General features: G+C 39.0%; 1 protein-coding gene across 6 annotated transcripts in view; it reads left to right on the top strand.

Moving 5' to 3' along the window:
* The window catches only part of NR1H4 (nuclear receptor subfamily 1 group H member 4), a 74,331-nt gene that overhangs the window by 41,694 nt on the left and 9,023 nt on the right, over positions 1 to 23,614 (top strand). For 4 of the 6 annotated variants that reach the window (XM_081250037.1, XM_081250038.1, XM_081250035.1 and 1 more), the window contains 5 exons: positions 10,379 to 10,531; positions 12,464 to 12,597; positions 14,086 to 14,184; positions 14,509 to 14,608; positions 19,848 to 19,994. In XM_081250037.1, the coding sequence (XP_081106163.1) occupies positions 10,379 to 10,531; positions 12,464 to 12,597; positions 14,086 to 14,184; positions 14,509 to 14,608; positions 19,848 to 19,994 (633 nt within the window). The remainder of the gene's footprint in view (positions 1 to 10,378; positions 10,532 to 12,463; positions 12,598 to 14,085; positions 14,185 to 14,508; positions 14,609 to 19,847; positions 19,995 to 23,614) is intronic. The other 2 variants (XM_081250039.1, XM_081250036.1) reach the window with 1 other exon arrangement.

Genomic DNA, 23,614 nt, shown 5'->3' with positions numbered 1-23,614 from the left:
AAACTGGGGAAAATAATGATTCTCAGTTATGGGCTGGACAGTTTCCACTGGAGACTCTTTATTTCATTTATCCTTATAGTGGCTCCTTGAGATAGTATTATCATCTCCTTTTTCCAAATAAAAATACCAACACTCAGAAATTCACCCAGATCTCACAGCTATGAAAGAATGCATTAGAACTGGTACTCAAATCTGCAGGACTCTTGAACTACACTTTTTCCTCTGTACCATCCTGCCCTTTATCCTGCTGTCAGTGGCTTTCCAAAGACAGTCAGCACTAAAGTACATACAAGGAAAGTCAGTGTTTTAAAAGTCAGTTCTTTTGGGAAAAACACTAACACAGAAAAAACAAACAAAGCCTAGATGATGGCAAATCCAAACCCATTGGTTGTTTGACAGAATGGTCTCCTGGTGTTTTCCACCAACATACTTTCCAAAAGCAGTCGTAACTATAAATTAGTGAACAACATTCACTGTGTACAAAATAAAACATCGTCTAATAACTAAGGTTATCAGTTCCTTCCACACATAGAAATGAGAAACATCTGTCATATTTTTAAAAATAAAGAACAGCATCAAATATAGAAATTTATACATTTACAGACAAGATCTTGTTTGTTCATTATCACACATTTTAACAAAATATGAATAAACATGGAAAAAAATTTAAACCTCAAATATGAAATAAAGTCAGTCTATTATACTGACTTTTAATTTTGCTCAGGCTTAGATGAACTGTGTCTATAACCATTCTGGGAAATATAGGATACACATTGTCAACTAATATAATATTTTTTTATTATAAAATGTCAGGTAAGTGTAAAGGAGAATGTAGGTTCTGGATTTTTTTTTTTTTTTTTTTTTTTTGCGGTACGCGGGCCTCTCACTGTTGTGGCCTCTCCCGTTGTGGAGCACAGGCTCCGGACACGCAGGCTCAGCGGCCATGGCTCATGGGCCCAGCCGCTCCGCGGCATATGGGATCTTCCCAGACCGGGGCACGAACCCGTGTCCCCTGCATCGGCAGGCGGACTCTCAACCACTGCGCCACCAGGGAAGCCCGGTTCTGGATTTTTATTTGCAAAATACAAACCATTAAACATTGGATACCTCAAATCATATAGTTAATCAGAGAGAAAAACAAGGCATCTAGATATCTTCATTTCTAATTGTGTTACATATGAGATTTAAAAGATATACTTCGAGAACCTCATTTGAAAGATGCAGGGAGAGGCTAAGAAGCAGTTATGTTTTTGTTTGTTTGTTTGTTTTTAACTTCTTTATTGAAATATAATTGCTTTATAATGGTGTGTTCATTTCTGCTTTATGACAAAGTGAGTCAGTTATACATATACATATGTTCCCATATCTCCTCCCTCTTGCGTCTCCCTCCCATCCTCCCTATCCCACCCCTCTAGGTGGACACAAAGCACCGAGCTGATCTCCCTGTGCTATGCGGCTGCTTCCCACTAGCTATCTATTTTACATTTGGTAGTGTATATATGTCCGTGCCACTCTCTCACTTCGTCCCAGCCAAAGGTATGTTTTGATTGGTGATCTATTTAAAGTTTAGAAAACTGTTCACCTCAGAGGTACACCATACAATCATGTGTTATTATTGAACATTTAATTTTTAACCTACTTAAGCTAATGAGATAACTGTTAATAGTGTGTAGACTCTCTCCCTTCATTCATTCAACAACTATTCATTGGGTGCCTGGTAGGTACAGGACCACTCTTGGCCTAAGTGTATAACAGTGAATAAAACAAAGTTTGACAGAAGAAAATAAAATGTGACTTGCTGATGGTTTGGATGTGGAATGGGAGAGAAAGAGAAGATACAAAAATGACTCCAAGAATTTTGGTCCTAGCAACAGGGAGATGGGTGTGAGATCTACTGAAAGGGGAAAACTGGGGAGGAGCAGGATTGGGGATGTAAAAGCAGAAGATCCGTTCTAGACAGGTTAAGGTTAAGGTGCCTGTGAGATATCCAAGCAGAGAAGATGAATAGGTGGTTAGGTTTGTGCATCAGAGTTCATTAAAGAGACCTGGGCTAGAGATATAAATTTGAGAGGTCTCAGTATATCAATGTGTTTAAGCTACATTTAAAGCCAAAGGGGTTGATGAGATCACATAAGGATTCAATTTAGTTAGAGGACTGAGGACTTAGCCCTGGAGTGCTGGAATATTTAGAGGTTGGGAAGATGAAGATGACCTAAAAAGGAGAATGAGAAAGAGGGGCCAGTGAGGAAGAAGGAGAACCAAGAGAGTGGACTCATGGAGGCCAGTGAAAGAGATTGACTCAAGAGGGGAGAAGCACATAACTGTGTCAAACACTGATGGTGGTTCAATGAAGGGAAGCACTGAGAATTGAAGCAAAGTGGAGGATCCTTTTCGGTGGCATGGTGTGGGTAGAGCCTGATCAGCATGGGTTTAAGAGAAAAGGGAGGAGATCAAGTAGAGACAGCCAATATGGACTACTCTTTCAAGAAGTCTTATCATGAAGAGGAGCAGAGAAGCAGGGCAATGGATGGAAGGGTGGGGGTCAAGGGAGAGCTTTATTTTAAGGTGGGGTTTGTTTAGAAGGGGACCAGTCCATCTTTAGTAAAAGGAAGGAAGGCAGATTATGTGGTGCAGATACAGATAGACTGATGGAGTTCATGATGGTGCACGTGGGAATTCTCTTCTGATATGTTCGATTTTCTCAGTCAAATAAAAAGCTCAGTTGCTAGCTGAGAGTCAGAGGTGGAGAAGTGGTGTTGAGAGGTTGAGACGGAAAAGTTGTAACAAAGTCCAGGACGGGAGAGGGTGCTGACTAGGGACATGACATGATTGCCTGCAGTATGGAAACCCCACCCCAGATTTGCTGTCAGGAACACATAAAACTATTAGTATGGTTGTGTGTTTCTTCCTGGCACATTGAGGCTACTCAAGTGTAGGCCTGGAGTAGGTGAAGTGTTGGGTTTAATCAAATTCAACAGAATCAAAAGAATTAAAGGAGATAGATGCGATACATATACACAATGAAATATTACTCAGTCATTAAAAGGAACAAAATTGTGCCATTTGCAGAGACGTCGATGGACCTAGAGACTGTCATACAGAGTGAAGTAAGTCAAAAAGAGAGAAAAAACTATCGTATAATATTACTTATATGTGCAATCTAAAAAATGATTCAGATAAACTTATTTTCAAAGCAGAAATAGAGACACAGATGTAGAGAACAAACGTATGGATACCAAGGGGGGAAGTGGGGGTGGGATGAACTGGGAGATTGGGATTGACATATATGCACTACTATGTATAAAATAGATAACTAATGAGAACCTACTGTATAGCACAGGGAACTCTACTCAGTGCCCTGTGGTGACCTAAATGGGAAGGAAACCCAAAAAAGAGGGGATATATGTATATGTATAGCTGATTCACTTTGCTGCACAGCAGAAACTAACACAACATTGTAAAGCAGCTATACTCCAATAAAAAGTAACAACAAAAAAAAAGAATTAAAGGAGATAATTTTAAAATTAAAAAGCAAATAAGATTGGTTGTCAGTGGGAAGGATGACTGGGTGTCCTGGGGACAAATGTGGGAAGGAGATATTTTACTCTCTATTCTTTTATATCTATTGAATTTTGATCCATAGAAAAGAATGAACTCTTCAATAAGTTATAAGACAATTTTAGATACAGATAAGTGATGTGAAGAATGTAAAACAGAATGGAAAAAACATGGCTAGAGCACATGAAGGGTATGCTATAGATAAAGTGGTGATACTTGAGCTGACATAGAGGATGAGAGGGGTTCTGTCTTCTTTATTACTATCATCATCATTATGATTAATTACAGCTAACTACAATGCCTTTAATTCTGAGCTTGAGTGGGAGGTGATTTATTTTTTGGTTATTCAAAATCATTAGGCCAAATAATCAAACTGACCTTTTAAAAATTGTTAAAAGTTTATTTATGTTTATTTATGTTGCTAAAATGAGGTAGATTTGTTTTCTTTCCCAGTTCAGTTATGTGGTTGAGCTGATAAATAATTTTTTATCTTTGTAAGAAAGATGTTAAAAACCATTAACCTGTAGCTTGTACCAATCAACTTATCCACATGGTACCTGGCAATGTCTTACACCTTGATCCTGTACTTTCTGTTAATAGGTTAAGGCAAAAGGAGAAACAGACTCAGAGCTGCCTCCAGGGCACATGCCTGCAAAGGCAATTCCCAAATGAGTCTAGAAAGAGTAATCTCATTGAGTAGACAAGGAGATTCCTTGCCCACCTCTCTAAGGATGCTCTTTGTGTTTCTGAAGCCTGCTTTTACCCATCAGGAGGGAGGACAAGATGTGTTGTTAGACAGAATGTTCTGGTCCGTGTCTTCTGGGCTTGGGGACTCCCTGTTCCTCCTGGGCATTTCCCTCCCTCACTGGCTCATATTCATTGTTTGAGACTGCATGCTATCCCTGGCTTAGCACAGGGGTTGGCAAACTTTTCCTGTAAAGGACCAGAGAGTCAATATTTCAGGCTTTGCAAGTATTAATGTCTCTGTCTCAGCTCTTTGACTCTGCCATTGTAGTGCAAAAGCAGATATGTAAATGAAGATCTTGGTTTTGTTTCAATAAAACTTTATTTATGGATGCTGACATTTAAATGTCATGTAATTTTTACATATCACAAATATTCTTTTGATTTTTTGAAAACATTAAAATATGTAAAACCCACTCTCAGGTTGTGGGCCATACAGAAATATGCAGGGAGCCAAATTTGTCCTTAGGCTGTAGTTAGCCAACTCCTGGCTTAACAGGATGCTCCCTCTCAGTGCTTCAGGGCCACCTGCATCTCCTTGTATCTGAACTTGGAACTTCCCCATTGCTCCTACTCCTGCATTCTTCTGCACCTGTCTTGGGCCATGTTTCTTCATAAATTTACTCTGATATCTGTCTCTCTGAGATTCATCAACATTTTTGATACACTGACAGAGTAGCATTCAAACATTTTTATAGACTATGTTTTGTTTTGTTTTGTTTTGTTTTGCGGTACGCAGGCCTCTCACTGTTGTGGCCTCTCCCGTTGCGGAGCACAGGCTCCGGACGTGCAGGCTCAGCGGCCATGGCTCACGGGCCCAGCTGCTCCGCGGCACGTGGGATCCTCCCGGACTGGGGCACGAACCAGTGTCCCCTGCACTGGCAGGCGGACGCTCAACCACTGCGCCACCAGGGAAGCCCAGACTATGTTATTTTAATTAAGTTTTATTTCACAGTATTTTTTTTTTTTTTCCAGAGGGAGGATAGAAGTTTGATGAATGCCCTTTGACTACTAAGTTGTTTGTTGATTTGCCTACTTTGGAGTGACATTAGGCAACTTCCAAAAATAATTCAAAGTCAGTTCTTTTTAAATTTATTTAAGAAAAAAAATTAGAAATTATAGTGATAATAGTAAGTGTTGGAAAATCAGGTAGACATTTTTTTGTGGCTCCCTAATAGATAAAGGGGGAAAAAACCTTAAAAGCAACATTAACAAGAACTAAATAGTCAAGAATAATTTTTATCAACTGCATCTCAAAAGTTTGAGAATTTGCTTTTTCAAAAACAACGATCTAAAACAGCTCCTGCCAGGTGATCAGGAGTCTATTATTGAGTTCTAAAAATTTCAGCAAGCAACTCAAAGAGAGGAATTGAGATCCTAAAGTCTAAGAAATTGTGTGATGGAGACCAAAGCTTACCTGGTTTAGTATTGGCAGCTGTTCTCTCTAGTTTGTGCTACTTTGCAGTTTTCTACCAGTGAGACAGAGGTGGAGCAGACATCTGGAGTGGGGAGGGAGAACAGGATGTTTCTGAAGAAGTTTTGGAGATAGGGATGAAACTGTGGAGCACTTCACATGCAAAATGGGATTTGAGGAGATTAATGTCAAAAGACAATTTTTAGGAATGTAATCTCCTAACTAGAAGGACAGCATAATATAGTGGTTAAGAGCATAGAGTATGGAACTGAGCCTATCAGCGTTCAAATCTGAGCTCTATCATTTACTATCTGTAGGACCTTGAGCAAATTACTTAATTTCTGTGTAACTCAGTCTCCTTTCCTATAAGAGAGAGATAAGAATAGGTCTACCTCGGGCTTCCATGGTGGCGCAGTGGTTGGGAGTCCACCTGCCGATGCACGGGACGCGGGTTCATGCCCCGGTCTGGGAAGATCCCACATGCTGCGGAGCGGCTGAGCCCGTGAGCCATGGCCGCTGAGCCTGCACGTCCGGAGCCTGTGCTCCGCAACGGAAGAGGCCGCAACAGTGAGAGGCCCGCGTACCGCAAAAAAAAAAAGAATAGGTCTACCTCATAGGATTGTTATTAGTGTTAAGTGAAACGCCATATGCCAAGTGTTTAAAAGTGCCTACTACAAAATAAGTCCTGTAAAAGTGGGTGGTGGAGTCCTTCTTATTCTGTGGTCTGCTGAGGCAGAACTAAAAGCTGACTTTCTTTAGGCCATGTTGGATGTTAAGATAACTAATTCCTCAGTCCTATGTATTTGTTGCTGTTTAAAAAGTCAGGAGACACTTAGAGGTTTAAACATCAACCAACATTTTATTGATTTCGAAGTAATGTGTGGCCTACTGTCAGTCCCTGGAGTCCAGTATGTGCATGTGTGTCTGTGTGGGCACGTATGTATGTATGAGTTGGGAGTAGGGTATGGTATGGGTTCTATCTGTATAAAGAAGCAGAAAAGCAGGATGTCCAATATTCTGCATAACTGAGGGATCCATTTTACCATCCTATAGCTTATTCACCTGCCACCCCAGGAAGCCCCCTAGCGCTACACAGTCCCCTGAGTGCAATGCCAGCCCTGTCTATTCATCTTCAGTTACCAGGGAGCCTCTGTTCCTCAGTGAATTTCCTTTCCATTCATTTTCAAATGACTTTTCTGATATGGGCATTGTTGAATATGCACAAGATAGAGGCAGAGGTATGTGTATGGATTGATTTGCATAAATATAAATACAGTATACGTAGCCTTATTTAAATGATAGAATGATAATATTGTGTTGCCACCTCACAGTGAAAGCTAATTAATTCAGCTATTGAGATGATAACGATTCCTTTCTCAGTTAATACCAGAGCAAAAAAACCTGCAGAATTGTCCTAACACTGTTCCTTTGACTCATCCTGGAATAAGGAATTTTATTTCAGTTCATTATTGAGCTATCAATATCTATCATGGTTTTAGAGGGAATTGTTCCTGGGAGGGGCTGAAATTAGTGGGAAGATTGACTCAAGTAAGCTAAAGTGGTCATTGAGATCAATCATTTGGTATCAGGAAAAAATTCTTTTTTCTTTTCTTTTCTTTCTTTCTTTTTTTGTCTGTAGTTTCTTTTGAATTGCATGATGTGGTGTTTGCACTCCCAATATCAACACTGATCTGAAGCACAGTCTTTTTTTAGACTTTATGTGGTTGGATTTGACATTTAGGAAAATGGTAATACCATTCCTACTGAAAGTTATACCAGCTCACAAATTCAAAAGCAAGTCTATGACTTTTTTAACCTTGACATCTCTAACTTTTTCTTCAGCCTGTTTTCTTATTGAGTTAGTTATCAAGTTCTGAATGTTCCTCTGTTTCCTCCCCCCCCACCCCCCATATAGGTCAGGCATCAGTCACCCTCTGGCCATAACAGCCTCTTGCCTCCAGTCTCTGGTCTCCCTGTCCCACCTTTCTTGACCTTGCCCCAAGGAGTCTTCCCAACATGCAGGTTAGGTTAGAGCCTCCCCTGCCAAAACCCTTTAAAGGCTTCTCTCTCTCTCTACTTGATATAAAGATTCAACTTCTTTGCTTGGAGTTCAATGGCATTTAACCATATTCTGTCCCACTGCATGCCCTCATCAAGCTCCCACTAATTCTCCCCACACTCTACCCTCCCATCAAGATGGATTATCTACCCTTCCTTGGAATTTCCATAACTTCGTGCATTTGCTCATTTCCCAGACTGTCCTTCCTCCCTCAAAGTCCATGTTTCAAAATCCTACTTATTCTCTGAGGTCCAGCTCAAATTCTACTTCCTTCATGAGTTCTTCTGTGATTCCCCCTACTTGGAATTAATCAGGGCCATTCCCAGCCCATATAATGCCTTTTCCTCGAGACACTAGACTTTTAGCTGTTGGGAAATTGTCATATTATACTTATTTTACTAGGACAATTTTTATTGCCTTCTGCTTGGAAAATTGTCATAACAAATGTGCAAATCTCCAAGTCTATGATGGAATTGCTGTCTCCCTTTAATGTGGCACATCCTTCACAAGCATTTAGTGTGGCCATGAAATGATCACTTTTCGGTCTACATTCCAATAATTTATAACTTAATTAGCTATCCTATCACTCTACATTTTTATTGTGTTGTGATTTTACTTCTTTGTCTTCCCCCTAAGTTGGAAGCTCTGAGGGACAAGGGATGTTTTCTTCATCTTGGTATCTCCCTTGCATTCTCTGATGCAGCTTTCAGATAGTAGGTATTTAAGATTAACTTATTCTACTCTCTTGTGATGCAAGGGGGGCAATTATAGCATAGTGGTTAAGAGCGTGGGCTTTGGTGCATGACTGCCTGGATCTGAATCCTTTTAGTCCAATTATTAACCATGTTATCATGGCCAAAATACTTAACCTCTCTGTACCTTTTTTTTCATCTGTAACATGGGGACACATAATATTATCTTCATCATAAAATTGATATGGAGATTAGATAACTAAATGCAGGTGAAGTGGTTAGAACAACAGGGAGTGGGTGCTTAGTAAATGTCAGCTATTATTCCAACAGGCGGTTAAAATAGGAAGGACACTGCTGTCTCGATTTTGGCAAAGGCATGAAGACAATAGATGCTACATTCCAAAGTGAGTTCATCTTGCAGTGGGTAGTTAAGAACTAGTTAAATACCTCGCTTACTTTGAGGGTATGAAGTGAGTAGGAGGTGGAAATTAGAGAGTGATCTTTAAAGCTTTTGGAACATGTGATTAGTGTGCTAGGAATCCCACATTCCCATTGCAAAGGGGTGGGGTGGGGTGTGGCTGTCTGCCCCTGGGGGCCACCGCTGGAAAGTATGGGACTTTTGTGAGGATTAGAAAAAGGTGTCCCCCTTCCCCAGATAAAATCTGTACACTAAGGAGGCTCTGCTGCCCCAGGCCCAATGGAAGGGTCTTCAATAGGATCACTCAAGGAGATTGACATGTATTCCCTGCAGCTGAGGGACACTGAAGATTGGCGTCTGACTTTCACCTGAGAAGTTGAAAGGGCAAGAGGGTGGGTGGCTGACTGCTCATGGGTAGGTGGGAGCAATTTTCTCTGAGTTTGTTGGAGCAGAGAAAACTAGCATGGGGTTGAGTCCATGGAGTGGAGGGACCTCAGAAGAAAGAGGATGCGGGTGAATTGCCAAATTCCAAGATGCTGAAGGAGATGCAAGCCATGGGCTAGAAGAGAGACATATTTGCCCTCAACAAGGAACTGCAGAGGAAAGTATCCCAGTGATGGGAGGAGTTCTCAAAAGAACCCAAACCAAGGGAGAAAGAGTCCGTTTCCAAAACTTGCTAGATACAAACCAGCTTCTAACAACACCAGGCAAGTAAGCTCTTTCCTGTCACTTCTTCCCCTGCCTCCCCCAGCCCAATCCTTATTCACCACTCCACCTCGACTCCGGAAGTGTCAGGAACCATGGTCATCCAGGTCTATGGGTGGAGGAGGAAGAGGAGAAGCAGAAAGGAGGCCAGTCAGTCCCCTCCCCACCTCCAGGCAGCTGAACTGTAGTGGCTGTAGCTGTGGCTGCATCCTCTCCAGGGAGATGTTTATTTTAAAGGAAGGTTGGCATGTTTATTATTATGCCAAGCTGCGTATATTAAGTACTGAATTGAAACCTCAATGCTCACTTCCGAGTCTGACCTCTGCATCCAGAACTGATCATTCAGTCAGCCTCTCTGCCTCAGCACAGCCCAGGAACACGGAATTTCACTAGTTTGGTTGTTTGCCTCTCTTTGTTCTCAACCAGCGTGTAAACTGTAAGAGGGCATTGATAACTTATTCACCCCTGTACCACCAGCACCTAGAGCTCATTAGTACATAATGGTCTCCCAGCAAAGATACACTAATGAAAGTAATCTATCTTTTAAAACAAACAAAGATTTTTCCAAAGAGAGGCTATAATTCAAATGTGTCTTTATTTTTGAGAAATAAATAATTAACAACAGCTGCCATCTGGACCGCGCAGCACAGCCAAAAGTACATTTGTCACCGATATGGTCAAGGATGGCCTGGGTGCCCCGCAGGGGTTCATGAGAAAAATGCTCTGGAATCTCTCAATCCAAGTGTGTTGTTAGGAGCCTCTTACTTCTTTCTGTGTTTCTTCCCCAGGTTTCTTCAGGAGAAGCATTACCAAAAATGCTGTGTACAAGTGTAAAAACGGGGGCAACTGTGTGATGGACATGTACATGCGAAGGAAGTGCCAGGAGTGTCGACTAAGGAAATGCAAAGAGATGGGAATGTTGGCTGAATGTATGTATACAGGTATTCGCAACAAGCAAGTAAATTCCACTAAAAATCTCTTAAGGAGGCAGATGTCAGGTAACTCACATGATTAGAGTTGTACGTCACATATTAAAGAAGAGACTTACTAAGCCGTCTAAGTTCTTGAAAAGGGTAATGAACCACTGAAATTGTCGAAACTGTCGGCTAAAGAGCATCTTATGCACCTGAAAGAAACAGCTGTGCTTTGGTGTCCATTGTTGCCCTGAATTATACGTGAAGTGAAATGGCGTTAACATACAGTCAAAATAACATGTTTTAATAAGCTACAAAGAATGACAGTCTAAATGTTTCCTCCAAATATGATTTAATATCCTTCTTATTTATTGTTTAATCAGCATAAAAATTCAGTTGTGGGGAAAATTAAGAATGTTCTATAAGGTGTAACTGCCTGTGAATTGTCTAAATAGAGTTTTAAACCTAGTCATTTTATTAAGACTCCTTTTTCTCTTAGTGCGGCTTTGAACCAATTTGTATAGGTTTACACAGGAAATTAACTACTCCGAGTTTTAATATAATTCGGCCCTTCAATCAGATAAAGAGACACTGTATTAACTGCTGGCTTTGTGAGAAACCATAATCTTCATCAAAATTTGGAATGCATGTTCGTACATAACATATTAATTTTTCATTCTGCAAATTCTACAGACCACTCAGATTCTGAGATATGTCCTATTCCTGCTCAAAACACAAATAGACAAGCGAACGTCACCAAGGGGATGATAACATTCAGAGAGGGAATGCCACATGAAATAAAAGCCTTTGGAAGGTGACTCCAGTTCTATTGTTCCCCAACTGCAGGCAACTGGGATGGACCCAAAGAAAAAACGCGTGCAGGAGGGGGGGAAAAATAGGTCAGTGTAAATAATCCAGCTCTGGATGGATGAAAATTTTATAGTGCCCGATCACAATCTCTTCTTAGTGTATATGAAACAAGAGACTGCGGTAGGGGCTGTGGCTGGAATCCAATCTTGCAGTGGAAACACTTACTTCGATCCTGGGTGGTTCATGTTCCTCATCACTTAAATATGAACCTCTTCCAGCAAAGTCCTGAGGACATTTTTCATGACTCCACCTACAAGAGTCTATAATGTTATTTATGAAAACACAAACTTATCTAGTAACAGATATAAGAGCTTTTGTATGATCCTATAAAATAAATGCCCTGGACAAAGAAACTCTTGGAACTTCGTTTCATTAACATTGAGAGAATAAGGAAGTTAAATAGGAGCATGGGAGATTGTTCTTCATTATTTTAGTAGTTCTGTTTAAGTGTAAATTTATGATGATATTGTATGATTATTCAAAAGAAAATTTCAAAGTCCCCTGGAGTTATTTTCATCTGTAACTATATTCTTAATAATTTATACAGTTCTGAAAATTAACAGGACTTTAAAATTTTTCCCTAAAGGATGTTGACATCATTTTACTCAACACATTTACATTTGTGTTTAATGTGAAATTGGATCTACTTCTTACAGTACAGTTATGTAAACATCGATGGAAAACAATATTAATCCTATGTTTTGAAACACTAGCTTTCAAGGCCCCCTAGGCCAGGAAGAGGGTGAGTGTCATTCACCTTTTTTATTGAATACCTTACATTTGTACAATGCTCTGGTGTTACAAATTCTTTGCAGAAAGCTCATTTTAAAAAATGACCTAATGATATTTAATCTACAGATAACTCTGTGGGTTAAACATTATTCTCATTTTACCAAGGAAGAAACTGAGGCTCACAGGAGATACATTTCTTGTTCAAGACCAAGTCTTAAAGTGTCAGTGGGGCTAGAATTAGCTCTGTGCTAAATGGCAAAGGAGACCTTTTAAGCCGACCACACCTCAGCTGCCTTGGGACCACAAACCCAACAGGACTTTCCTTGGATGGCGAAGACTCTCTGTTTATGTTTTCAGGCTTGTTAACTGACATTCAGTGTAAATCTAAAAGACTGAGGAAAAACGTGAAGCAGCACGCAGATCAGACCATTAATGAAGACAGTGAAGGACGTGACTTGCGACAAGTGACCTCGACAACTAAGTCATGCAGGGTAATGACGGGCCAGCGCGTCCACCATAGCCGGCGGCCACTGAGCTTCTAGGATGTTGTGACTTGGGCGGGGAGCTTTCACACCAGGGCCACAGCCACAAGCAGAATTTCATTTCAAGTGTGCATCAAGTGCTTTTTAGTCAAGAGAGTAATACATGCTTCCATGTAAAAATTCAAAGGATAGCAGTTACGTAAACATGGATGAAGTAAAATAAGTGAAAGTTCTCCATCTCCCTGATCCCATTCTCCTCCTGCTTCCCAGAGGTAACCAGTGGGAATGGTTTGGGCTTTAAAATGAGTATCGATGACATTTTTTTCCCTGTCAATGAGAAGGAAGGCTCAGACTCAATGTGGACTCAATAGGGGTTTGTGGATTAGTCCTTATCAAGGGGTAAAACAGGGTGAATACACATCTGTGGGTCAATAGAGAAAGGCCCTTCTCCCTGAGGTCACAAATTACTCAAGAAATCCTTTGAGTGACTCAGGACAAAATAGAGGAACAGCATCTTGGATGCTTAGCCAAACATGTGATAATTCACAGAACATTTGGAGGAATTTTAATTTGCCATTAGTTGAAAAACCAATAATCCATGATTGATTGTCACACCCTTCTCAATATTTATTATACTACTGACAAAGAAAATTTCATCCATGTTTAGTTTTGCAAATATGTTATTTTGTGTTCATTTCAGAAAAAATAATTTTATGTAAAAAGTACAGTTGACCTTTGAACAACTTGGGGGTGTAGTTAGGGATGTCCACCCTCAGGCAGTCGAAAATCCACATATAATTTCACAGTCTGGCCCTCCCATAACCTCAGTTCTGCCCCTGTGAATTCAACCAACCACAGATTCTGTAGTGCCGTAGAACATGTTTAGTAAAAGAAATCTGTGTATAAGTGGACCCGTGCAGTTCAAACCTTGTGTTGTTCAAGGGTCAGCTGTATTACTTTGTCATAGTGCTTCATCAATAACACTTTGGTAAAGGAAGCAACAAGTCGACACTATTATTCACACTCACCAAAAGATGCTAATCAGGGGGAAAGAGGTGTTTGTGGTCTGAATTGTCCAGATTGATGACTCACTACTTTGGGGTTGGCAACATTTCTGTAAAGGGCCAGATATTTTAGGCCTTGGCCACATGGTCTCTATGAGAACTACTCAACTCTGCTATGGTAGTAGGCCTGATAGCCTTCATATCCTGATTATTATTTATTTGCAAGAAATACATGAAAGGAATATTTTGTTATCCCTGTTTTATAGATAGGAAAATTACCCACTTGGGACAAATTTAGTGAAATGTGATGTGGCTTGCCCAAGGAACTAGAGAAAGCAATTACACATTATAACAGAGTGCATGCACAGTTTCTGCCATATTTAGGGCTTTTTTCAACAATTTCTGCTAGTGGTTTACTCCAGATGAGAGTACACATGGGAAACATGCCTTATAACCAGCTTCCCTGACACCTTTCATTTTTTTGCCAGTGTAGGAGAAAACTGAACTCACCCCAGATCAACAGAATCTTCTTCATTATATTATGGATTCATACAGCAAGCAGAGGATGCCTCAGGAAATAACAAATAAAATTGTATGTACAATATCTGAAAATACATGGGTTTAAAGTTAATATTTTCTGGAGCTTTTACTACCTTGGGGGTCAAATTTATATATGAATATGTTATTTAAAATGATTAGGGCTTATAATTTAAGTTGTACATTTAAATTTTTGCAGCATTAAACAAAGAGTAAGGAGTCTCATACCTAGCTTGGTAATAGTAATTGTTCTCCAAGGATCTGAAAAATTTGAGCTGGGTCTTAAAAGTTATTATCTAAATATGGTTCTATAGTATAACAATATTATATTGATTTCTCCTTCTATCTACTTATCGTTTGCTTTTTTCTTAAAATTCAGTTAAAAGAAGAATTCAGTGCAGAAGAAAATTTTCTCATTTTAACTGAAATGGCTACCAGTCATGTACAGATTCTCGTAGAATTCACAAAAAAACTTCCAGGTATTTTTAAATGTAGTTACTTTTCTACTACACTGTACAATATTCTTGTGACATTGAGAGGCAGGTCTGTTCATTGTAAAAAGGGAATAATGCCACATCTGCTTTATAGCTTTTTATTTATTTACTTATTTTTTAAATTTTATTTATTTATTTATTTTATTTTTGGCTGCGTTGGGTCTTCATTACCGTGCACGGGCTTTCTCTAGCTGTGGCAGTCCTGGGCTACTCTTCTGTGTGGTGCACGGGCTTCTCATTGTGGTGGCTTCTCTTGTTGCGGAGCACGGGCTCTAGGCGTGTGGGCTTCAGTAGTTGTGGTACGTGGGCTCAGTAGTTGTGGCGCACAGGTTTAGTTGCTCTGTGGCATGTGGGATCTTCCCAGGCCAGGGCTTGAACCCATTTTCCCTGCATTGGCAGGCGGATTCTTAACCACTGCACCACCAGGGAAGTCCCCCACATCTGCTTTAAATTAATGTGTCTAATTACTATAGACACGAAATATTAGAGCCAGATAGGATATTTTAAATTATAATAATTCTCCAAATTGATAGATTAAAAAATTGAGACTTTCCAAAGTTGTCATTCATCCATTTATTCATTTAATAAGCATTTTTTGAAATGTACTCTATGCTAAGTACCTAGCAATTACCATCAAGGAGAGTGATTAAAGGTTAAAATTTAAAAAAACCCCAAAAAACCATGTATACAAAGTGCTGTTGGACAGAGAGAAAATGATTCCTAATTGTATCTGAGAAAGACAGGGAGGCTTCAGAAAGAATCATATTTGAGTGTAAAAGAAAAAATGATTTTTCCCAGTGGTATGAAAGAGAAGGGGCATTCCAAGTCGAGAGATCTGCTTGTGAAAAGGTAATGAGGCATGAACAAGAATAGGATTATTAGAAATGGAAGAGAAGATTCAGTGTAGCTATAGAATAATGTCTGTGGTGGGCTCCTTGGCTAGACATAAGGCAAGTTGGTACCAGACTGATAAGGATGCCCTGGATTGTAAGAAGTTTTTGGTGGCTTTTTTTTTTCTTTTTGAGAGGAACATAATGAGATTTATGTTATAGATATATGGCTTTATTGTGTTTGTATAAGATGGATTTGAATGAGGAGGGACTGCAGGCGGGGAGGATCAGTTAGTATGCTACTGCACCAGTCCAGGTAGAGGGCTTGAAATAAAGCAATAGCAGTGGGAGAGAGAAGAGGAAACAAAATGAAGAGACATTCAAAGGTTGGTAGGGCTTGATGAACAAGTGTATGTATGGGATCGGGGAGAGGGACTTATCCATAGTCATTTAGATGGTGCCAGTACAGAAAGTAGAATTCAAGGTTCTTGTCTCCCAGTGCCACTCCTCCCCCATTCTTTCAGCCGCATTATCATTGCTCTATAAGCCAATAGGTTTAAGTTGTTTCAGTGTTTTTAAAATATTTTAGTACATTAGAATCCATGATCTAGTAGAGTTTAATAAATATCTTGTATAGCAGCATAACACTGTAATATTAAATTACAGAAGGTGACTTCTGATGTAGGATTTTAATTAGACAGTTTAATTTGCTTTCTTTTGTCAGCATTATGCTATTATTTTATTAAATGTGTCATGGATAGACATAAGCTTATATAAAAGTCATAAGATGTGTGGAGAAAGTTCTTATTATCATTGAAACATTAATATTCTCTCATTTATTTATTAACAATGGAAGAGAAACTTAATTTGTTATATGCTAATTTGGCTGAAGACAATCATGATTAATAAAAGATTACACAAGAGTGATAACTGTGGGGGGAGAACTGGGAAAGGGAGAATATCATGTTCTTGGTTGTTTATGGGAAAAGGTTTTTCAGTTCAAATGGTCAGTTGGTATTGAATCAGGAAATAATTGAAGGCGAAAAAGTATCTTATTCATAAGAAGGTAACTTATCTGAAAGCAATGGCAATATCTTACACACTTCTTCATTTCCAGTGTCTAACCTATTTCCCGAGGGAGAGGAAGAGTACAATGAATGCATGTTTAACGAGTAAAGTAGAAGGAAAAAAAATTTAATGCAACAGGAAATAAAAGGCAAGAAAACCTTGAGAAAGAAAAAAATGTCTTTTAACAATAATTATAGAAATGACAACATCATTATATATAGTAATAATAGTGATATATAATACCAATATGAAAGGGTGTTTTGTGAAAGACCCAGCTGAGTCACTCCTTTCAGCAGTTCATTGAGCATAACCTGTGCCAGGCACTGTCCAGGGTGCTGGAGACTCAGCATGGCTCCTGCCCTCAAAGGAGCTCTTAGGTTCTCTAAGGTAGTGACTTTTTGAAGAGTCATAAAAAAAGACTCAAGTTCTCAGAACAGGGGAAGGTTATTCATTATCAACAGGAAAAGAGATGGTCAATGCAGAGCTGCTACTTAGAGAAGATGTTCTGCTGCTCTCATTAATCAGGCATTTGTGACACTGAGGTGAAAATAAGACTAGGACTGATTTAAGTTTCTAGGTTATATTTTAGGAAGAGAAACAAAGGGGCATACCTTCTAAGAGAGCAATTCAGAATCTTGGGTAGAGGGAGACAGGGAGTATAGATTGAAAAAGCCTGTTCTTTACTCTCACGATCTGATTTTATACTTGGGGAAAAATGCAAATTATAGAAAGGGACTTAAATATTTGCTTATCAACATAGGGGTTGAATTTAGAAGATCAATGGACTTTGATAAAAAGTCCTACCAGATACTGCTGAACTGAATGAATAAGCATTTTCAGAACTCTAATGGAAAACTGATGAATTCATAAAAGTGCTAACAAAAGATCAAGATAAAAAATTAATTACATGGGACTGAGTGAACTGATGAGGATGATTATAATTTTGGTGACTTTCTGTTTGAATAATAAAAAAAAAAAGTCCTACCAGAGGCCTTTCCAAACAAACATCCTTAAAATCATGCCTCAGAGAGCTGGACCATCTCGGAAGGCAGGCTCAGCAGGCAGGAAAAGAAGGAAATTTTCACCCCATTTTTAAAGTTTTGTATACAAAAACTCCAAATAAATTGGTACCCACTGTAAGTAATTCAGTCATGCAATTCAAACAATGCAGAAATTTATGGACCAGAAAGTTAAAGTCCCCTTCACAGCCATCCGTATCATCTTTATTATAGGCAACTATTGACAGAAGCCTGGTTTGATTTCTTTCATATATTTTGATCTATACACACATACACATACATAGATTGTTTTTAAACATGTAAGTGAGATTATATAGTACATATTTGTTTTGGGGTATCTTTTTTTCTTTAACACCTTCCCATATATGTAAATCAGCCTCATGCTTTTAACAGTTGCATAGTATTACATTGTAATAATAATAGTTAACATTATTTAAGTATTTGCTGTATGTCAAGAACTGTATAAGCATTTAATATGATTGCCTCATTAATATTTCTGCCAATCCTAAGGGGTGGGTGCTCTTATAATCCCTATTTTGGAGATGAGGAAACTGAGACACTAAGAGATTGAGTACGTTTCCCAAGACCACAAAGATAGTAAGTGTCAGAGACAGAATTTTATTCTAGGCAATCTGATTTTAGAGACCTTATTTTATACTGCCCTCCTATGGATCTACCATAATTTATTTAAGTAATCACCATTAATGGACTCTTGCTATGTTTTCAGTTCTTCAATTCATTCATTTATTCATTGAGCAAGTATTTTTGAATGCCTACCATCAAGGTAGTGACTTTTAATCCTTAGCATTGCTCTCTTCTCTGAACTCCATTGTTATTTAATGTTTTTCTAGGGCATTTAGACCCTGATGGCATTAGTTTATCTCTATTTGTGTTTTGTGTGTCTATGTGTCTGTGTGTACATATATGCATGTAAATTTGTGTTTGTTTCCCATTCATTCATTTAGTTATTATTAACTTGCTGAATAGTCATTATTCAACAAATAATTCTTGGATACCTATTATATGTCAGGCACTTGGGATACAAAAGTGAAAAACAGGCAACGTCTCTGTCCCCAAGAAGTTTATACTCCAGGAGAAGTGGCAGATAATTAACAAATAAGCAACTAAACTTATAATATCATGTCAGGCAGTAGTAAGGTTTTTTTTGTTTGTTTGTTTGTTTGTTTGCGGTTCGCGGGCCTCTCACTGTTGTGGCCTCTCCCGTTGCGGAGCACAGGCTCCAGACGCGCAAGCTCAGCGGCCATGGCTCACGGGCCCAGCCGCTCCGTGGCATGTGGGATCTTCCCGGACCGGGGCACGAACCTGTGTCCCCTGCATCGGCAGGCGGACTCTCAACCACTGAGCCACCAGGGAAGCCCAGTAGTAAGTTTTATGAATGAAAATAAAGCAGGTAGGGACTAGTGAGTGCTGGGGAGTGCTATTTTAGGTAGGGTCGCCTTGAAGCAGAGGCCTGCATACACTGAGGGAGTGGGGCATGGGGATAGCTGGGGAAGAGAATACACCCTGAGGCAAAATCAGACTTGTGTGTTCACCACAGAGCCAGAGGTCTGTGTGGCTGGAGCACAATAACTGAGGAGGAGGTGATGAAGGAGAAAGCGAGGTCAGAGAGGCCGCTGGGGACTATAGCATATAAGCCTGCATAAGGACTTTGGATCTTCTGGGAAGTGTTATATTTCTTCAGGTCATCAGTTTTTCCCCATATGTCTCTGATTTTCCCTACCCCACATGCACAGCGCTGAGCTCAGAGCAGATACCTCAGCATGACCCTGATTGGTTTTTTGGCGGGCAGGGTGGAATGCTACCCATTCTTCACATTGATTAAAGACTCACGAGTTGGCCAAATATTCATTTAAACCTCTGAATACATGTAAAATGTTTTCTGGCTTGTGGATGCTTCCATTGTGCAGAGTTGACCCTCTCTGACCCTCTCTGATGTGACAAGATATGACTAAAATAATGGCTCAAAGAGAATCTACTTTATCTCCAATATTTCATCTGAATCAGCCTGTCTCTTCCATAGTATATAAGTATACATATTCAGTATGGACTTGATATCCTCTTTAGCCTGGACTTGTTAAATAAATCCTGCTCAATGAAGATAAAAGTCAGCTTCTATTTGGGGGAGTACAGTAGATACTTATTGACTCAGTTTAACTGCTCAATCTTAAAACAATTACAAAATCACTTTATGGAAAGGTTTTATCAATGGGGATGATGGTGATGATGAAATATTGTTATACAACATTCACAACTTTTGATACTGATTTGATTATCATCTTCACTCAGGGTTTCAGACATTGGACCATGAAGATCAGATTGCTTTGCTGAAAGGGTCTGCAGTTGAAGCTATGTTTCTCCGTTCAGCTGAGATTTTCAGTAAGAAACTTCCAGCTGGACATGCTGACCTATTGGAAGAGAGAATTCGAAAGAGCGGTAAGTAATTTGGCTAATGGTAAAAAGTTTGTTCCTGCAAGTAAGAATTTGTACATCCCATGAAGGCAGGCCTCTTGCCTATCTTATGCAGTTATATGCCCACTGTGACTAGAAATGGCACTAAAAATGACACTGTCTAATGCAGTTATATGCCCATTGTGACTAGCATAGAGAATGACACTAAAAAGAATAGATGAGAATCTAGTGACTTGGTTCAAAAATTCTTGTTGTAATAGCAAAATACCAAAAATACTCTTTCACTGCATTAAGATGAAGGACCAAGGGAGAAATTTTTTAAAGATTGGAATATTAGTCTGATTTTTAAAATAGCATAAAGGAGCTGGGATTATTCAGTCTAGAAAAAGATTCATTTATTCAAAATCTTCAGGTATGTATGACTATGTATCAAACTATTATCCATCTCGATGCAAAGCAAAATAAGAAATAATACTAATAGCAACATTTATACATAATTTATTAGGTTTCAGACACTGTTCTGAATACTTTATATGTATTAGTTCATCAAATCCTCACAAAAATCCTATAAGTTCTGGTATTATTCCCATTTTATAGATGAGAAAACTGAGACAGAGAGTGGTTAAATAACTTTTCCAGAGACAGACATGAAGCCTGACTTCAGAAGCCATATACATTAACCACTATACTCTACTGCCTCTCAAGAGATAAAAATGAAATAATGAATGAATAACACAATTTAACTTACTATGGAGGAATACAGTGACAGGGAGGGTATGGAGATGACAATGTATGGTCTTTGTCCTCCAGGAACTCACAGACTAGTGGGGAAGGTGTACAAGCAAGTGATTCTAAATCAATGTGCAGTGTAATAGGGACTATAAGGAATGTGTATATAAAATGAAATTGAAGCATAAAGATGTGCCTGCCTTCCTGTGAATCTACTTGGTGAGTCACAAAAGGCATACAAAGTTGACAATCGAACCATGGAACTTGTCAAGAACAAGTTAAGAACTTGTCAAGCCACAAAACTCTGAGAAAGGCATTCCAAGAGATGTAGCCATTATAACATAATAATATAGAAATTGCAGGTGCAAAGATGTGGAGAAATGAGAGAGCATCTCTGTATAGGACTCACAGATACCTTGATATTGCTGGAAAATAATATTTGTGGAGCTGAAAATGTAGTGAGTACTAGATTATTAAAGACGGCAAATGCCACAAAAGTAGCTTTAGTTCTTATATAATGGGGATTCTTGGTAATATTCTGAGCAAATATGATATGACCATAGCCGTACTGTGGAAGATCTTTCTAGCAGTAATGTGAAGGAAGGTTTGGAGGAATTGAGACAAGAGGCACGTCTCTATAAAGAGACCAATGCAATAACTAGGTGAGAAAACATGAGGGTCTTGCAGGTTAAAAATATGTAGTGATCAAAAAGAAAAAACCTTGCTTGAGAACATAAGTTTCAGAACTTGTGATACTGCAAGTTTCAGAAGAGTTCAAGAATGAAGTTTTCCAGAACACAATCTGTATGAATAAAATGCATGCCTCCAGCTCATAATAAGATACTTTACCCAAACATCAACCACATATTGTGACAATAAAAACCATCCAAACTCACATGCTGCTTCGTATTTTATTATCTATAATGATGCTTCCATTTATTAATATTTACTAATTTGCTTCTCCCAGTGGATTTTCAGAACATTGCCTCTTCCCCACACCACAGAAAAACCTGACCTTGCAAGATGACCCTTAAGAATAACTTTTTATTTTTATATAAATATAACACATTCTTATTTCTACTGTACATTTAATTCCAGAATAACATAACATTTCAAAGTTACCCTGTTTAAGCCTACAGAACTCTTTAAAGAAAATCATGTGAAATTTCTTTCTTGTTCTTCAAATTCATACTCTTTTGTTTGCTTTTATCAAATCCCATCGTATCTACAAAGATACTGTCTCCTGAGACACATTTACTTAGTGAGGGTTACAGGGTTTATTTATATTAATTGAGGCTTCAGAACACATATCTGATACAACCTGTGGCTGAGTTGTCTCTACATAATTCTAGTGCATCAATTTTTTTATTCCTAATGTATTATGCAAAATTCATTTATAAGCTGGAATTTTTAATAAATATAGGAATAATCATACGATACCATAAAATATGATAGAACTGAAAAGGGCTTGCTAACACTGAATGATCTTACATTTTAGCATTAAGGAAATTAGCAATAACTTCTCACAGACTTAACAGAACAACTTGTTCTATGTTCACTTCAAATACAAATAACCTCTGAAATTTATAGTATTTTTCGGCCTTTTTTGATTCCCCGCAACAGACATGAGTGACATATTCAATTCAGTAAGTGTTTATCAGGATGAAAGTACACCTTGTGATTTCACAATGGTTTGCTTTTACATGCATCATCTCCTCAGTATTTCCAATGGCCCCTAAGTGAGAGCGCTCTGCTCCTATCTTATAGATGGGGAAACAGGCTTAGATAGGCTAGGTGACCTGCCCAAGGTCATACAGCTAATCAGTAGACTGCCAGGAGGTGAACACAGGTGTTCCACTCAAAGCCCAGTACTATTTCTACACATTGCACCTGTCACTCGCTAAGATATAATATTTGCCCAACTGTCAGCTGGTAGGGAATATTAAGACCCAGTAAGACATGGTTCCTGCCTTTTGGTTGAGTGAGAAAGCATAAGCAGCAGCTAGCAATTTGAAATTGCTTTTAAGCAAATGATAAAATGAATAAAGACAATGAGGTCAGAGGAAGGAGAGATGCTTATTAGAGTGATGAAGTTGTAGTAGATAGTAAAATATACTGTACATAGTACATTGGGCTTATTTTTTCTGCTCTTTAAATATATATGATTTTGCTGCTTTAACCTTGGCAACCTGCTTATTAGAGTGATGAAGTTGTAGTAGATAGTAAAATATACTGTACATAGTATATTGGGCTTATTTTTTCTGCTCTTTAAATATATATGATTTTGCTGCTTTAACCTTGGCAACTTGTGCAAAATGAAAATAAGAACTAAATTCTCTAATGAAGCCCATATAAGCTGATTATCAGTTCATAGACAGTCTTTGAAAGAAAGGTTGGAAATGTACAGAAACAAATGACAATATTTATGAGAAAGTTTAATTTAAGAATTAGAATTCTTACCAACTCTCATGTTGCTTTACTAAAGTTGTCACACAGTAATTTTGGCATGGACAAATTTGGGAGTCAAATTATAGGAAGAAACCTCTTCAAAGTAAAAGAGATTATTAAAGTAATAAAAGCGACAGTATTTCCATTGCCCCTCAGCTGTATTCCCCAAGGCTTCTGTACTGGTCCAGTTTAGGACATTATGTATTTATTTATGTATCTGCCTTATCCATTAATCTGTAAACTGTTTGAGGACTATTCCCAGCACCATCACAGTGCCTGGCACAGATGAGGCACACAAAAATTGGTGAATTTGGGGGCTTCTCTGGTGGCGCAGTGGTTGGGAGTCTGCCTGCCGATGCAGGGGACACGGGTTTGCGCCCTGGTCCGGGAGGATCCCACATGCCGCGGAGTGGCTGGGCCCGTGAGCCATGGCCGCTGGGCCTGCGCGTCCGGAGCCTATGCTCCGC

Source organism: Mesoplodon bidens, assembly GCF_964165515.1.
Source record: "Mesoplodon bidens genome assembly, chromosome: 11".
NCBI classification, from domain to species: domain Eukaryota; kingdom Metazoa; phylum Chordata; class Mammalia; order Artiodactyla; family Ziphiidae; genus Mesoplodon; species Mesoplodon bidens.
Note: the sequence above shows the minus strand (reverse complement) of the source record. Positions and strands in the feature narration are given on the sequence as shown.